Here is a 12,459-nt window from a genome sequence, read left to right on the forward strand (position 1 = left end):
AGTTTTCACTTGATGCGTGATTGGAAGGTGACTGTATTTGTAATATTGGATGTATTTAATCCTGATTTTGATGTGCTCTAGGGTCCCCACATATAAACCAAAGTTAGAATGGTAAAGTGTAAGGGAGCCTTAATAACAGGCTGAATCCGTATTTTGGTAGTCAGGTCACTCAATGACCAGAAACTTCAGACTGAACAGGTAGAATGGAACCAGAGCCCTTCCTTTCACGACCTTATTAGTGTTTTTTTTTTTTTTTCCCAGAGAAAATTGGATTCACCTTTCTTTTGCTAGCATTTCAATAACTTTATACTTCTACATAGAAAATCAGTATAACAGGCTTTTCTTCCTTAATTTTATCTCTAGATCTGCACTATCTAATATGGCATCCACCAGCTGCATATAGCTATTGAGCACTTGAAAGGTAGCTAGTCTAAATTGAGAAGTGCTGTAAGTGTAAAATACACATGTAACTTAGAAGAGTTAGTATAAAAATAAAACAGCTCATTTTTTTCACGTGGATTGATAATATTGGAATGATAATATTTTGGATATATTGGGTTTAATAAACTATTTCACCTGTTCCTTTTTTTTATTTTTTATTTTATTTTATTTTATTTTTGAGATGGGGTTTCGCTCTTGTTGCCCAGGCTGGGGTGCAATGGCGCGATCTTGGCTCACTGCAACCTCCATCTCCCAGGTTCAAGCAATTCTCCTGCCTCAGCCTCCTGAGTAGCTAGGATTACAGGCGCCTGCCACTACGCCTGGCTAATTTTTGTATTTTTAGTAGAGACAGGGTTTCACCATGTTAGCCAAGCCAGTCTTGAACTCCTGACCTCAGGCAATCTGCCCATCTTGGCCTCCCAAAGTATTGGGATTACAGGCATGAGCCACTGCACCCAGCAGTAAAAAGAATTTTACTTTTTAAAGTGTGACTACTAGAAAGTTTAAATTCCACACGTGGCTTGTACTTCTATTGCTCAGTGTTGCTGTAGATAATTTTGTAATAAGGAAAATTAGTATATGTGTATGATAAAGTAAGATTTAGGTCTCTTTCAACAGGTTTATTGAGATATAATTAACTTTCCACACAGTTCACTTATTTTAAGTGTACAATTCAATGACTTTTACTTGTACAACCACCACAATTATAGAACATGCTATCACCCCAAAAAGAAATGCAGCACACATTAGTAGTCACTTCTCGTTTCCCTCCAACAGTACTCCCTCAACCCTGCCCTAGGGAACAAGTAATCTTTTGGTCTCTACATATTTCCCTATTCTGGACATTTCATATAAAAGGAATTATATAATAAGTACCCCTTTTTATCTAGCTTGTTTTATTTAACATAGTGTTTTTAAGGTTTCATTCAAGTTGTAGCATGTATCAGTACTTCATTCTTTTTAATGATTGAATAGTAGTTCATTATATAGATATTTAATGTTTTAACGTTTACCCCTTCATCAGTTGATGGACATTTGGGTTGTTTCTGCCATTTGACTATTATGAATAATGCCTCTGAACATTGATGTACTAGTTTTTATGTGTACATATGCTTTCATTTCTGTCAGGTGTATACCTAGGAATGAATAGAATGAGTTGGGAAGTGTTCCTTTTTGGGGGAAGAGCAAAAATTTGTGAAGAATTGGTATTTATTCTTCTTTAATTGTTTTAAACAATTTTACCTGTGTAGCCACCTGGGCCTGAATTGTTCTTTGTGGGTAGGTTTTCGTTGTTGTTCTTTTTTGTTATTCTGATTCAATCTTATAGGTCTATTCAGATCTTCTGTTTCTTCTTGAGTCAGTTTTGGTAGTTTGTGTCTTCTAGGAATTGTTCATTTCGTCTCTAAGTTAAATTGTTCATAGTATTTATTCATTCAATTCTTTTTATTTCTATAAGGTCAGTAGTAATGTCCCTCTTTCGTTTTGATTCTAGTAATTTCAGTCATCTTTCTTTTTTCCTCAGTCATTCCAACTAAAGGTTTGTCAATTTTCATCTTTTCAGAGAACTAATTTTTGGTTTTGTTTGTTGTCTCCGTTTTTCTTTTTCTTTTCTTTTCTTTTCTTTTTTTTTTTTTTTTTTCCGAGACAGAGTCTGGCGCTATCACCCAGGCTGGAGTGTGGTGTTATGATCTTGGTTCACTGCAGCCTCTACCTATAAGGCTCAAGTGATCTTCCCACCTCAGCCTCCTGAGTAGCTGCTGCTACAGGCATGCACTACCACATCCAGCTAATTTTTGTATTTTTTTGTGGAGACGGGTTTTCACTATATTGCCCAGGCTGGTCTTGAACTCATGAGCTCAAGCGATCTACTGCCTCAGCCTCCCAAAGTGCTGAGATTACAAGCATGAGCCACTTCACCTGGGCTTGTCTCTGTTTTTCTATTCTTCATTTCATTAATTTCCGTTGTAGTTTTTATTATTTTCTTCCTCCTCTTGGTATTCGGTTTAGTTTGCTCTTTTTCCAGTGTCTTAAGATGGAAGTTTAGGTTATTAGTTTGATATCCTTTCTTCTTTTTTTTTTTTTTTTTGAAACGGCATTTTACTCTTGTCACCCAGACTGGAGGGCAGTGGCGCGATCTCAGCTCACTGCAACTTCGGCCTCCTGGGTTCAAGCGATTGTCTTGCCTCAGCCTCCCGAGTAGCTGAGATTACAGGCGCCCGCCACCGCACCCAGCTAATTTTTGTATTTTTGGTAGAGACGGGGTTTCACAATGTTGCCAGGCTGGTCTCGAACTCCTGACCTCAGGTGATCCTCCTGTCTCTGCCTCCCAAAGTGCTGAGATTACAGGCATGAGCCACCGCACCTGGCCCCCTTTCTTCTTTTTTAATATAGGTATTTATAGTTATAAATTTTCCTCTAAGCACTCATTTAGATGTGTCTCCTAAGTTGTGGTATATTATATTTTCATTTTCATTAGTCATCTAGTACTTCCTAATTTCCCTTGCAATTTCTTCTGTGTTTATTTAGGGAGTATGTGTTTTAATTTTCACAAATTTGTGAATTTCCCAAATTTCTTTCTGTTACTGAGGTCTCATTTTATTCCATTATGGTAGGAGAACATACTCCATATGATTTTAATCATTTAAATTTATGGAAGTTTGTTTGTAACCTAGCGTATCCTCTGTCATGGAGAATATTCCATGTGCACTTGATGAAAGTGTATACACTGCTGTTCCTGGGTGGAGTGTTGTGTAGATGTATTAGATTCCATTGTTTTGTAGCGGTTAAGTCTCCTATTTCTGTGTTAATCGTCTGCCTAATTCTATTCGTTATTTGAAAGTAGGATAGTGAAGTCTCCAACTATTGTTGACTTGTCTGTTTTCCCTTTTATTTCTGTTAGTTTTTGTCTCATGTATTTTGATGCTACATTCTTAGATGCATATACATTTATCTGTTAGATCTTTCTGATGGCTTGATCTTTTTTATTTTTATGAGCTATTCTTTATCTCTAGTAACATTCTTAATTTTAGTTTGTTTTTTATGTAAGTATAGCCACTCTTCCTTCCTTATGATTGCTGTTTGCATTATGTATTTTTTCCACTCTTTTCAGTTTGTTTGCATTTTGAACCTAAAATGCCTTCTGTAGACAACATATAGTTGAATCTTGTTTTTTTAATTAAGTCTGTTAATTTCTGCCTTTTTACATGGTTATTAAATCTACTTTCATTTAATGTTATTATTGATGGTGGAATTTATGTCTGCCATATTGTTCGTTTTCCGTGTTTCAAGTCTTTTTTCTTCCCCTATTCCTCCTTCACTGCCTTCTTTTGCGTTAAGTGAATGTTGTCTAATATAACATTTACATTTCTTTCATGATATTTTCTCTATACGGTACATTAATTCCCCCTTATCTGAGGGGAATTTCTTCCAAGATCCTAAGTAGATGCATGAAATTGTCAATAGCACTGAACCCGATTGCCATTAATCAGAATATGTTTCTGTTTTTATCTGCCCCTGACAAATCAATGCCCTTTTCATTTTCTTTTTTTTTTTTTTTCAGAGACATGGTCTCATCACTCTGATGTCCAGGCTGGCGTACCATGGTGGGATCACAGCTCACTGTAGCCTCAAAATCCTGGGCTCTAGCAATCTTCCTGCCTCAGCCTCCTGAGTAGATGGGACTACAGGCATGCACCACCATGCCCAGCTAATTTTTAAAATTTTTTGTGGAGATTGGGTCTTGCTGTGTTGACTGTGCTGGTCTTGAACTCCTGACCTCAGGCAATTCCCCCTCCTCAGCTTTCCAAAGTGCTGGGATTACAGGCATAAGCCACTGCCTGTCTCCTTTCCTGTCTTAACAAGGCGCTCATGCAGTGTGGCCATAACTTCTGAAGTTTGAGGTGTGACAGCAAAACTAGCATGAATTTCTTTTTTCTTCTTCAAGTTTCATGGATAGAAGATTCATTCTTACTGTAGATCTTAGCAACCTCAGCATATGATTTTTTTTCTTTCAAGTCACCATTTCACTTAAAATAAGCACTTTAAAGCCTCTCTTTGGCACTTGTGGATCGCCAGCATCACTATTCTTATGCTCTGGGGCCACTAATATGTAAACTTACTTATTAATTAAGGGCTAAGTGTTGCTGCACACAAGCACTGTCATCCTGCCATAGTCAATCTGGTAACTGAGATGGCTGCTAAGTGACTAACTGGCAGGGAGTGTGTACAGTGCAGACATGCTGGACAAAGGGATGACTCACAATCTGAGTGAGACGTAGTAAGACAGCACGAGATTTCATCACACTACTCAGAATGTCATGCAATTAAAAACTTGTGAATTGTTTATTTCTGGAAGTTTTTATTTAATATTTTTGATCTGTGGTTGATTGAAGGTTGCTGAAACCATAGAAAGTGAAGCCACAGATAAGGCGGGACTCTACTGTATTTCTTTGCGTTATTCCTTAGTGGATATTCTAGGGGTTGCCAGATACCTTAACTTAACGGAATCTCCAGATTTTTACTAAATGCCAATGAGATATAGAAGCATTGCTGAAAGTTTTTATTTCTATAGCTGAAGTATATTCATTGTATTCTTTGTATTTATTTACTTTGTTTATATTTATTTGCAGTATTCGTGGTCTGTTTGGTATAGCTATAAAAATAATTTGGATATAATTTTCTTTACAGTTAGAATCAAGAATAGAAGAACTTAATAAAGAAGTTAAAGCTTCCAAAGATAAACTAGTAGCTCAAGACATTACAGCTAAAAATGCAATTCAGCAATTACACAAAGAGATGGCCCAACGGATGGAACAGGTATTTCTCACATTGTTGTCATTATTAACTTGATATTCTGGTGACTCTTGTTTGTTAAAATAAGCTAACACTGTTAGACTATTTTGGACCTCACTATTGTATTAATACTAGGTAATTCTTTTATATAAAAATCATTAGGCCGGACTCGATGGCTCACGCCTATAATCCCAGCACTTTGGGAGGCTGAGGCGGGCAGATTGCCTGAGGTCAGGAGTTTGAGACCAGCCTGGCTAACATGGTGAAACCCCATCTCTACTAAAAATTAAAAAAAAGTTAGCCGGGCGTGGTGGTGCAAACCTGTAGTCCCAGCTACTTGGGAGGCTGAGGCAGGAAAATCATTTGTACCTGGGAGGCGGAGGTTGTAGTGAGCCAAGGTTGTACCACTGCACTCCAGCCTGGGTGACAAAGCAAGACTCTGTCTAAAAAAAAAATAATAAAATAAGTCATTAGAAATTCTAAATCAATGTGTAAATACATACGGATGAATAAATTAAAGCATATGGAATAAAAATGAATTTTTTTTAATCTCTATGTCTTTTTCCCCTGCCTGCAATCCTTTTATATCCCATTCCTTGTTCCATAGCTAATTATTGGTATTTTGGTTATGTATCTTACTACATATACATGTACAAGTCACACACGTTTATTTGTGCATGGTCATATACTTTTTCCCCCTGCTTGATTGGAATAATACTGTACATCTTTTTTGTAACCTTTTTTCCCATACTTAATATACCGTGGTAATCTTTTTGAGTTGGTATATATGATCTCAGAAGAGGTCATTTTAAGCAGTGCTTTTTTATTATTACTTGCCTGAACTCTATGGATGACATCTTTGTTATCTTCATTTCTGTATCCACAAAACGTAGCACAGTATCTGACCAACAATTAGTCCTCACAGTGATTTGAATCTGAAAGGGTTAACTCACACTTTCATTATTTGACTGTGGTGGATCCCACCCTTTCTACCCTGAAGCTGCTACTGTAGATGGCATTCTGGAAGGACTTTAGGAAACACATTATCCTCAGCCTTTATTTGGATGATTCTTTAAAACATGCTGACCCCTTGCATTAGAAATGTTATGTTTAAATCTCCTACTATCAGTTCTGAACCCTTTTGTAGTAACTGAAGGGAAATAAAGAGCCGAAGAGCTTTAGAAGTAACTGGTTTTAGCGGGCCCAAACATAGCCAGCCAATCATTAGAATCACCTGGTGAACTTTCCTTCCTTCCTTCTTCCTTTCCTTTTCCTTTTCCTCTTCCTTTTGCCCTTGCCCTTGCCCTTCCCCTTCCCCTCCTTCCTTCCTTCCTTCTTCCTTTCTTCCTTCTTTCCTTCCTTCCTTCCTTCCTTCCTAAAACTCTCTGAAGCTTAATATTTAAAATAAAATAGTAGTTGGTGTACATGGTAACAATTCAAACATTTGAAAAAGTCTTCTTCCAAACATTTTACCCCCTTCCTAAAGGTAACCACTGATGCCAAAATTGTGTATCCTTCCAAAATTGTTTGTTGCATAGACACTTGTATATTTTTCTTTTTTCCTTCCCTGCCTTTTAAAAAACAAATGGCAATATACTACATTCACTACTATGTATGTTTTCTCCTTAATGATGAAGAGTGTAGGTGATGCTAATAATAGTAGCTGATATACTGAGTTTTAGCTGTATGCAAAGCCATGTTCAAAATGCTTTACAAGTGTTAACTTGTTTGATCTTCACAACAACCCTAAGAAGTAGATATTGTTAAAGTAGATTTTGAAAAACTGATTTATTTAATTATTAATAGATCTGCCTCATTCTTGTTTTCTCCTAACTTTTCCTCCCAACTTTTTGAGAATTTTCAAGCATATAGAAAAGGTGAAAGATTAGTGAAATGAACACCTGTTTATCTTTCACCTGTTGTCACTAAACCTAGTAAGTTTTGTTTAAAAATAGATTCCCATATGTGTTTACCCATGTTCATGTGCACACACACATTCACCCGCTGTTTAATTTCCAGATAGAGGTTTCCTCATTTCTTTTCTGTTTTTTTTTTTTTTTTAATGAGACGGAGTCTCACTCTGTCACCTAGGCTGGAGTGCAGTGGCGCAATCTCAGCTCACTGCAACCTCCACCTCCCGGGTTCACGCCATTCTCCTGCCTCAGCCTCCTGAGTAGCTGGGACCACAGGCACCCGCCACCACACCTGGCTAATTTTTTGTATTTTTAGTAGAGATGGGGTTTCACCATGTTAAGCAGGATGGTCTTGATCTCCTGACCTCGTGATCCACCTGCCTTGGCCTCCCAAAGTGGTGGGATTACAGGTGTGAGCCACCGTGCCCGGCCAAGGTTTCCTCATTTCATAGACCAGATAGGTAGAATGTATTTGAACCCTGCTTACAAGAGGGTGTAGCTGTATTATAAATTCTCAGGGACTTGATAACATTTCCCCCACCCACATCTCCCATGGCCTGATATTAGTAAATATCACAGGGCAGTGAAGGTTTTATAGCCGTAGTATACCATTCTGGATTTCTACTTTGTCTTAGATCTTTTAGCCCTGGAAATTTCCCATACTTTCTTGTGAGCTCAACTATATATTAAAAGATACTTGTTATTTTTCATCTAAAATTTTTGGTATTTATGAGGAGGGTTTATCATAAGCCATACTTGTAGAAGCTACACTTCATATACTTTGTGTTTATTTTATCTGTTGGTTATCTTATTCATGTTTTACTTATCTTTATCCAAGTCAGTGATAATCATCTTACTTACAGTGTGTAAATCCAAATACCTTAATTGGCCTGTCTTCCTTTATCTGTGCCATAAATGAACTTTCTATAATAGCTTAAATAGCAGTTATTGTATTGTCTTGTTTAATACTCCCAATAATGCTGTGAGGTAGGTGCTGCCATTAGCAGAATGGGGCAGGATCCAGGAGTGTGAACTTTTAACAAGCACCCCAGGTTATTCCTTTGCAGTTGATCTATGGATGACCCCACGAGTAACAGAGCTATTATCTGGTGCACCATTCCCTGCTATAGTAAAGACTCTCATAATGTTTTCCGTTTATTTTTTTTTTGAGACAGGGTCTTTCGCCCAGCCTGGAGTGCAATGGTGCAATCATGGCTAACTCCTGCCTCAACCTCCTGGGCTCAAGAGACCTCCCGCTTTAGCCCTCCTGAATATCTGGGACTACAGGTGCACACCACCATGCCCAGCTAATTTTTTGGTTTTTTGTAGATACGGGATTTTGCCATGTTGTCCAGGCTGGTCTCGAACTCCTGGGCTCAAGCGATCTGCTCACCTCAGCCTCCCAAAGTGCTGGGATTTACAGGCATGACCCCTTGCACCCAGCCAAGACCCTCATAATATTTCACCTTATCTATTACAATTATCTGTTTTCGATTATTTTCTGCCCCCCATCTCTCAACTTCAGAGAAGCTCCCGTGCTGCTACCAGTTATCTTACTAAAACACACATTTTAATTAGAGCTTCTGATTCATCAATTCTTCTTTGGCTTTACGTTGACTATGGAATAAAACCTCAACTGATTACCGTGATTACCATGACAGAAGTAGTTCTTCCTTTCAGGATCTAATCTACACTTCTTTTTGTTTTCATAACTGCTTCCTTCCCACTCCAGCCAACATACCAAATTTAAGCCCTATAAAATAACTTGATATCCCCTAAATGTGTCATGCTGTTTTATACTTTTAGGTGTTTGCACATGATATTCACTCTATTTTTAATTCCTTTCCTTGATTCACCCTTTATATTCTATTGAATTCTGCTTAGCCTTTAATACCTAGCTCAAGTATAGCATCTTTTACCCTTCCTGCCAACTCCTCCCAGGGAATGTAAGTATTTTCGTGTTTTGAAGGACTTTGTACCTTCATTTACTATAATTTTTCATATTATATTATAATGTTTGTTTATATGTCTTTCTCTCTAGATGGTGAGGTCTTTCAGAGGCCACAACTGCTACTTTGTTTCCAATGGCCAATACATTATCTGAATATTAAATTATTATGAAACCAGACTTCTCTTAAAGTTGATAATGAACTATTGACTTTTTCTAAGTACAGATACTCAGTTGTCTAAAAATCTAATTCTGTTGGCCAAGTCCAGCATAATTTTCTCAGTCCTTGTCTACAAGCACATTGTTACATCCTCAGGGGCCTATCATATCCCTAATTCAATGTCTTTCTTAAGCTGAAGATTAGTGGACTGTTTCAATGGAAACAAATCCCAATTGGGAGATTTTTAAAGTACTTATATGTATATGTATAGCATTCTCAGTGTTGACTAGATGTGTTTATCAGCAGTGCCAGAACTTTATGAAACATTTTTGTCAGCCATTTTTCATCAAAGCATAGAAGCTTTTCCTACATTCTACTAACTTTAATAATTACCTTCTTCAATTCAGTTGCATTATCAGTGTGTATTTACCACAAAAGATACTGAAAATTCCTAAAATTTGAAGTTCTGTCTTTTGTAAAATAAATGTGTGCTTCACCATATTTGCAAACCATGAGTTTACTTCAAAGAAGGCCTATTTGTGGAAGTTTTCATTCTGTGAAATTTCAGAATATGGAATTCCAGTTCATACTAAGAGACAATTTTTAAATGAGTATATAATTTTCATACTTAATCCAATTAGGTGTTTCTTATTAAGTGTAAAATGCTTCAGAAAGCTTTTCATAAATAGGAAATTAAATGGTCATTTGTTAGCATATGGCTACTTTAATTTTCGAAAGAGAGTTAAGATTTTAGAAATTGTCAGCTGTACAGTCAGGGTCCTGGCAGAAAACAGATGGCACACTTAAACTGGTGATGAAGATAACTTAATAAAAAGACTCTTTGTCAAGGTGTGAACAGGATTTAGGGAACCCAAAAAGGGAAGATGCAGAATTTCAGGGCTGCTGGACAAGGAGCAGGTATTACACCCCAGAGGGTAGTTGTATAGAGAGGGCACCTGACAAGAGGAATGGCTGTCAGCCAACCTGTGGGAACTCTGGAGGAGCCAGATCTCACTCTGCCTACATTCCCAAGCTTCTGCCTACTGCCTTCTGTTGACTGAACCCAACTGGAAGTTTGAGGTCAAGAGAGCTCATTGATAGGGTTCATGATGTCATGTTCCTGGGACACCACGTGGAATAAAAAAAAAAGTGGGAAAGGGGATCTGGAGGAGTACATGAAAAATAGCAACCATATTAGCCAAAGTAAAAGGAACAGGAAAGGGTAAAGGCAAATGCTAGGGATATTGTACAATTTTTCTATAATTTTGAATTTTTTCTTTCATTTTAAAATTTCACGGCACAAGTCCTGGGAATGTTGTGCAAAAAAAAAAAAAAAATGCATTGGTAATATAAGAGACAAATACCATGTATTTCGATACATTTCCATTTGGAAAATTACTTTTCATTAATGCTAAGTAATATTTTTTTTTGAAGGCCAACAAGAAATGTGAAGAGGCACGCCAAGAAAAAGAAGCAATGGTAATGAAGTATGTAAGAGGTGAAAAGGAATCTTTAGACCTTCGAAAGGAAAAAGAGACACTTGAGAAAAAACTTAGAGATGCAAATAAGGAACTTGAGAAAAACACTAACAAAATTAAGCAGCTTTCTCAGGAGAAAGGACGGTTGCACCAGCTGTATGAAACTAAGGTATAATTTGCGCCATTTGAAATATGTTGACCTTACTTGAAATTTGTTCTCTTTGCTTTTCCGTATTTAATCAAATAATCATAATTTAACATGGTTAACACTCAAATGTAAAGTTGTTTTTATTAGTTTAGCTTCTAAAACCATGAATATTTTAGTAATTCAAGTGTTTTATTACTTGTCTGCAGAGAAAAAGTTTGCTAGGGAAAAGATGAAGTGTTGGCACAGGTTTATTAGATAACTTTTTCTTGAGCTTTCTAAAAACTTTCTGTTAAAATCTGTATGTTGGAGAAATTTGTTTGCTTCTCAAGGGAATATTATATTTTGGTAAAATACGTATATAGTAGTGTCAAATGTGAATAGTTTTAGAGCCAAAAGTATAATTTTGTATAATCTGAATGTAACACTTACCACCATATCTTTCTTAGATACTGTCTAAAGAGAGTTCGTTACTCAGCCACCTATTCAGAACCCTTCCTGTTAACTAGCAGCCTCTCAACGGTCATATTTCCAGTGCATTAGCATTTTTCAATGATAAATGTTATTTTTTTATTCATTAGCTTTTAGTTCAGGAGCATTGTCATCGTCCTCAGGAATTCTGACAAAACCGATTTAGTTCATATTTCACATTAATGCCAGCCAGTTAAGAATCATAAAGGTATGTTGTGTTGACAACACATCCAGTTGGTTAAAATGTAAATGTTAAACATCTTTGTTTCTATTAATTGAATTTAGGATTTTACTACCCTCTCATCATTTGGACTTTAAATCAGTTTTATAGTCTGTGGGCCATAGTGTGCCAGCCCTTGATTATAGTATTACTGGACTGATTACGTTGTAGGAGATATAAAAGATAAACACATAATTAATTGATTATATAAATGCAAATATATGACCTAGTGATATTATTTTAGGAAGGTGAAACGACTAGACTCATCAGAGAAATAGACAAATTAAAGGAAGACATTAACTCTCACGTCATCAAAGTAAAGTGGGCACAAAACAAATTAAAAGCTGAAATGGATTCACATAAGGTACGTACTGTAATACAATGGAATAATGATTAGAGTGAGCTTTAAGAACAAATGCAATAACAGTTAATGAGGTATGAAGCTTTGTTTAGTGACCCTTGCAAGTTAGTTTGGACCTGAATATTTGGTGATTATGAAAAAGAAATGTCCTCACATTATTTACATATTAAATGGGGTGGAATGTTAAATTTTACTATCCATAGTTTACAACACCCAAATTTGCCCTGTTATTTAAGCATTTTTTGATACGCAAAATTTAAATAACATTGTGAGAAATTGGGGGAAAACGTGTGTGAATTTTCAAATTTGAATGTAAATTCTAGAAATTTTTAAAAATCAATGATGCTAAGATTTTATACTCAAAAAATATAAATTCTTATTTAAATATAAAGATTTTAAGAATAAGTTGCCTCAACTTTTTTATAAATATAATTTCATTGGTATTATGCCTAGTGAATATAATTTTATTAAAAAGCTAATATAAGTAATTATAAAGGCTGATACCTGATACCATAATTTTAAGCACTAACT

At 36.3% G+C, this 12,459-nt stretch overlaps 1 protein-coding gene across 2 annotated transcripts in view; it reads left to right on the forward strand.

Moving 5' to 3' along the window:
* The window catches only part of CCDC186 (coiled-coil domain containing 186), a 54,205-nt gene that overhangs the window by 18,309 nt on the left and 23,437 nt on the right, over positions 1 to 12,459 (forward strand). For both annotated transcript variants that reach the window (XM_011967501.1, XM_011967502.1), the window contains 3 exons: positions 5,128 to 5,256; positions 10,688 to 10,900; positions 11,812 to 11,931. In XM_011967501.1, the coding sequence (XP_011822891.1) occupies positions 5,128 to 5,256; positions 10,688 to 10,900; positions 11,812 to 11,931 (462 nt within the window). The remainder of the gene's footprint in view (positions 1 to 5,127; positions 5,257 to 10,687; positions 10,901 to 11,811; positions 11,932 to 12,459) is intronic.

The sequence above is a fragment of the Mandrillus leucophaeus genome, unplaced genomic scaffold, assembly GCF_000951045.1.
Source record: "Mandrillus leucophaeus isolate KB7577 unplaced genomic scaffold, Mleu.le_1.0 Scaffold80, whole genome shotgun sequence".
Classification (NCBI taxonomy): Eukaryota; Metazoa; Chordata; class Mammalia; order Primates; family Cercopithecidae; genus Mandrillus; species Mandrillus leucophaeus.